Source organism: Coregonus clupeaformis, chromosome 39 (assembly GCF_020615455.1).
Source record: "Coregonus clupeaformis isolate EN_2021a chromosome 39, ASM2061545v1, whole genome shotgun sequence".
NCBI lineage: Eukaryota > Metazoa > Chordata > Actinopteri > Salmoniformes > Salmonidae > Coregonus > Coregonus clupeaformis.
Genome location: NC_059230.1, coordinates 4,931,735 through 4,936,734, shown reverse-complemented (window position 1 = coordinate 4,936,734; position 5,000 = coordinate 4,931,735). Strand labels below are relative to the sequence as shown.

The 5,000-nt window shown below is 46.2% G+C and overlaps 1 protein-coding gene across 1 annotated transcript in view; it reads right to left on the bottom strand.

The window, feature by feature from the left end:
* Positions 1-5,000, bottom strand: part of LOC121558819 (short transient receptor potential channel 5-like) — a 92,143-nt gene that overhangs the window by 81,814 nt on the left and 5,329 nt on the right. Inside the window, exons 3-5 of the mRNA XM_045211794.1 lie at positions 1,623-1,802; positions 1,344-1,481; positions 729-932 (exon numbers count right to left, since the gene is read on the bottom strand). Of these exons, the coding sequence (XP_045067729.1) occupies positions 729-932; positions 1,344-1,481; positions 1,623-1,802 (522 nt within the window). The remainder of the gene's footprint in view (positions 1-728; positions 933-1,343; positions 1,482-1,622; positions 1,803-5,000) is intronic.

Here is a 5,000-nt window from a genome sequence, read left to right as displayed (position 1 = left end):
ATTGAGAGCGAGAGAGACAGAGGGAGTATCTTCTCAGGATCAAACGGATATTACCACTCCTAAGGCTAGTAGTGATAACATCCTCTCCTGGGCCACACAACAGAGTACAATCCCCAGCGTTCCTTCTCTCTCTCTCTCTCTCTCTCTCTCTCTCTCTCTCTCTCTCTCTCTCTCCATCTCCCGCTCTCTCCATCTCCCGCTCTCTCCATCTCCCGCTCTCTCTCTCTCTCTCTCTCTCTCTCGCTCTCTCCATCTCCCGCTCTCTCTCTCTCTCTCTCTCTCTCTCTCTCTCTCTCTCTCTCTCTCTCTCTCTCTCTCTCTGTCTCTCTCTCTCTCTCTGTCTCTGTCTCTCTCTCTCTCTCTCTCTCTCTCTCTCTCTCTCTCTGTCTCTCTCTCTCTCTCTCTCTCTCTCTCTCTCTCTCTCTCTCTCTCTCTCTCTCTCTCTCTCTCTCTCTCTCTCTCTCTCTCTCTCTCTCTCTCTCTCCATCTCCCGCTCTCTCCATCTCCCTCTCTCTCTCTCTCTCTCTCTCTCTCTCTCTCTCTCTCTCTCTCTCTCTCTCTCTCTCTCTCTCTCTCTCTCTCTCTCTCTCTCTCTCTCTCTCTCTCTCTCTCTCTCTCTAAGACCCTACCCCAGGCTATGATCCCTCACTCAACACTTTCTTCAGCATGGGGAAAAACACATTGTCTTAAACCAGAGCTAAACGTACAGTAGTTACTGTGCCTCCTACCTCTTTGTGTTGGTACTTGATGGCCAGTTTGAGTTTGGCCAGATCATGGCTGGTCTCTCTGGGGTCCAGTTCTTCACTGTCATCTCTGTGGTTCAGCACAGTCTCCAGCTCTCTGCTGCTCCTAGCCTGGTCCAACAGGTCTTTAGCAAACAGCTTACACTGCTGGGACAACTCCTCATATTCCTGACGGAACTCATTCTCCACCTAGGAAGAGGAATAAACAGGTTATTAACCGTTATAAAGCCTTTATAACCCTTTAGAAACATGTTATAAACACCACACTGCTGGGACAACTCCTCATATTCCTGACGGAACTCATTATCCACCTAGGAAGAGGAATAAACAGTAATACGCTGGTTGTAACCACTTATAAAGGCTTTATAACCCTACATATTTTAAACTGCTGGGGCGGCAGGTAGCTTAGTGGTTAAGAGCGTTGTGCCAGTAAACGAAAGGATTGCTGGTTCTAATCCCCGAGCCGACTAGGTGAAAAATCTGTTGATGTGCCCTTGAGCAAGGCACTTAACCCAAATTTTGCTCCTGAAAGTCGCTCTGGATAAGAACGTCTGCTAAATGACAAAACAATATACAAGATTTAAAAATAAAAATACAGACCTTGCTGAGTTCTTTGAGTTCCCAGCCCAGTCTGAAGGCAGTGAGGATGGGGTCTTCACTGGAGAGAGAGATGAGAGAGGGCGAGGCCAGGGCCTTGTAGATGTTCAGACGAGACCTGGAGTGACGCAGACTGTCCACCTTACAGGGAGGAGAGAGAGAGAAAGTTATGCTATGTTAGTCATAGTTAGTTAGTCATAGTATGTATGTTAATACCTCTGAAACTTCAATGGAAACGTTACTTTCGTCATGTGTTGCTGGACGATTTAAAGAGAAGCTCACCTCAGAACTAGAAACACACTGGACACAGTCACATCGTATCTGGTGGGGTCTGGGGATGGCCACTTTCCTCTGAACCAGTAGTTTAATGATCTCATAGTTGTTAGTGTGAGCTGCCAGGATAACAGGAGTTATGTCTGGAGTGAATTCTGAGAACTGACTGTCCATCATCAGCGAAGGGACCTGGGAGGTCATAAACAGGAAGAAACTAGTTATTAATAGTCTATAAAAAAAAAAAAAAAGAAGCTTATAAAACCCTTTATAAACCCTTTATGACAGGAATGATGTCAGGTGGTAAACTCTGAGAACTGGCTGTCCATCATCAGGGAAGGGACCTGGGAGGAAGAGAGCGAGAGAGAGGGAGGGAGAGGGGGAGAGGGGGGAGAGAGGGAGAGAGAGAGAGAGAGAGAGAGAGAGAGAGAGAGAGAGGGGAGGGGGAGAGAGGGAGAGAGAGAGGGAGAGAGTTGGAGAGGGGGAGAGAGAGGAGAGAGAGAGAGCGAGAGAGAGAGAGAGAGAGAGAGAGAGAGAGGGGGGAGAGGGAGAGAGAGAGGGAGAGAGTTGGAGAGTGGGAGAGAGAGAGAGAGAGAGAGAGCGAGAGAGAGAGAGAGAGAGAGAGGGAGAAAGGGAGAGAGAGAGAGAGAGAGAGAGAGAGAGAGAGAGAGAGAGAGAGAGAGAGAGAGAGGTAGAGAGAGAGAGAGAGAGAGAGAGAGAGACAGACAGACAGACAGACAGAGAGAGAGAAAGGTGACAGTTCAACAAGATCTCACGGTTTGACTTCAGTATTCGACGTTTACCGAATGGTTAAGGTAAGGGTTAAGGTTTACAACATAAACAACTCAAAAGGTTAAGTTCAGGCATTCATTCCTAATAGTTAAAGAGAAATTTCACAATTTTTCAACTTCATATTCATCATTTCCAGCATCAACAAATGTGAAAATGGCACGTTTCTATGTTTTATAGTAAAAATGAGGAAGATAAGTGTTTCCAATGACATCATCAACCAATTAGTAGACAATGAATAGGCGATTAGCAGGCATTTACTTAATCACTCACTCAATCACTCACTCAATCACTCACTCACTTAATCACTCACTCAATCACTCACTCACTAATTCACTCACTCACTCACTCAATCACTCACGCACTCACTTAATCACTCACTCACTAAATCACTCACTCAATCACTCACTAAATCACTCACTCACTAAATCACTCACTCAATCACTCACTAAATCACTCACTCAATCACTGACTCACTCAGTCATTCCCGTTGCGGCGGCTGGCACATAGGGCTGCAACAAAGGCACTCTGATTCTGTCCGTCTCTGGTCCATCTTCTCCACCGTGCCCCATGCTCTGCTGATGTTGTTGTAGTTCGGTCTCCATTGTTCTCCACCACGTAGTCTTGGACCCCCCCTCTTACGTCTGCCCTCTGGAGTCCAGTGGACAGCTATTCTTGGGATAGAGTCCGCACTCTTTTATTTTATTGTGTTTGGCCAGAAGATGATTCTCAAGTTGTGTGTAAGGTAGATTGTTTTTTTCAGGTCTGCTTCTGTCATTTTCCAGCATTCTGAACCATAAAGAAGAGTTTGCCTACGGCTCCGTTATGTTTTGAGGTTTGTATTTGTACTATATTGTGCAGATTTCCAGACTTTATTGAACTTTGAAAAGATTGCTCCTGATTTATTGATTCTGTTGCAGATGTCTTCGCTGATGCCTCCATCATGGCATATGGTAAGTAAAACCGTGGGTTAACTCCAAGTCCTGTTCCTTGATTTTGATTGCTTTTACTGTGTTGACGTTGATGGGTAGGATCTTTGTCTTGCACCAGTTGATAACCAGGCCGACTTGCTGGCCAAAAAGACTGGACTCTGTCAGTGCTGTCTTGTAGATGTTGGTGTGTGTCATGATATAAAACCTGCCAGGTCGTCGGCGAAGTCAAGGTTTTTCTAGAGTACAATACAAGGTCCATCGAGTTCCCGATCTTCTGTGGTTCGCCGCATGACCCAGTCTATTGCCTAGGTTGAAGAGTGAAGGCTGACATCACACAACCTTGACGAACTCCAGACTTCACAGCAAAGCTCATGTTGCTCGTTCCCCCGGTGCACGAAAAGTTGCCGTAGAACTGTTTTATGATGTTTTATGACGTTATTAACAACATGAGGATTCCATGGGCTTTTTTGCGGTGAATGCTGTCCAAAAGCCTTCTGGAAGTCAAAGTTGATGTAGAGTTTCCATTGCCACTCAGTAGATTTCTCAATGTTCCCGAGGGTGAAGATCGGGTCTGTGCATCTCCTTCCTCTCCTAAAACACACTTGTTCGTTCCCAAGCACTTTGTCTACAGCTGAAGACATCCATTGTATGATGATCTTGCCGGGAACAGATAAATGTTTGATGCCCCTCCAGTTGTTGCAATCGGATAGTGTGCGCTTCTTAGGCACCTGTATGATGATCCCCTTGGTCCAAACTGAAGGTATCTTTTCCTTCATCCAGATGTCAGTAAAGAGTGGAAGGATGTTTGCAGCCAATACTGTATCGATTTTGAACCACTCTGCATTGAGGTTATCAGGACCTGAAACTTTCACACTTTTTTCTTTTGTGACTTGATGGTAGTGATTATTTCTTCTTTGGTTGTTGGGTCTGTGTTTATGTCTAGTTCTTCTGGAACAGCTTCAGGTGTGTTATTTGGATCCACCGGGGGGCTTCTCTGTTGAGAACCTCTCTGAAATGTTCCGTCTCATCTTGCTTCCTGTTCATTTTCTGTAGTCAGCAGATTGCCTTGCTTGTCTTTGATTTGAGTATTTGACTTGAATTTTTCTGCCACCATTTTTCTGCCATAGGTTAGGGATTTTGGATACTGTTCTTTGCTGGTTGCTTGCTGCTGCTTTTTCAGCTGCACTTGCCAGCTCCTCCAGGTAGGCCGTGTTGTCTCTCCTTCAGGTAGGCACTGTTGTCTCTCCTCCAGGTAGGCCCTGTTGTCTGTCCTCCAGGTAGGCCCTTTTATCTGTCCTCCAGGTAGGCCGTGTTGTCTCTCCTTCAGGTAGGCACTGTTGTCTCTCCTCCAGGTAGGCCGTGTTGTCTCTCCTCCAGGTAGGCCCTGTTGTCTCTCCTCCAGGTAGGCCCTTTTATCTGTCCTCCAGGTAGGTCCTGTTGTCTCTTCTCCAGGTAGGCCCTGTTGTCTCTCCTCCAGGTAGGCCCTCTTGTCTCTCCTGCAGGTAGGCCCTGTTGTCTGTCCTCCAGGTAGGCCCTGATGTCTGTCCTCCAGGTAGGCCCTGTTGTCTCTTCTTACTAGTATTTTGACTCATCTGTTGATATTTCTGTACTGCTCCTCCAGTTTCTGTTTCAGCCTTTGTGATTTGGCATCTGTTGTTTTATTTTTTAG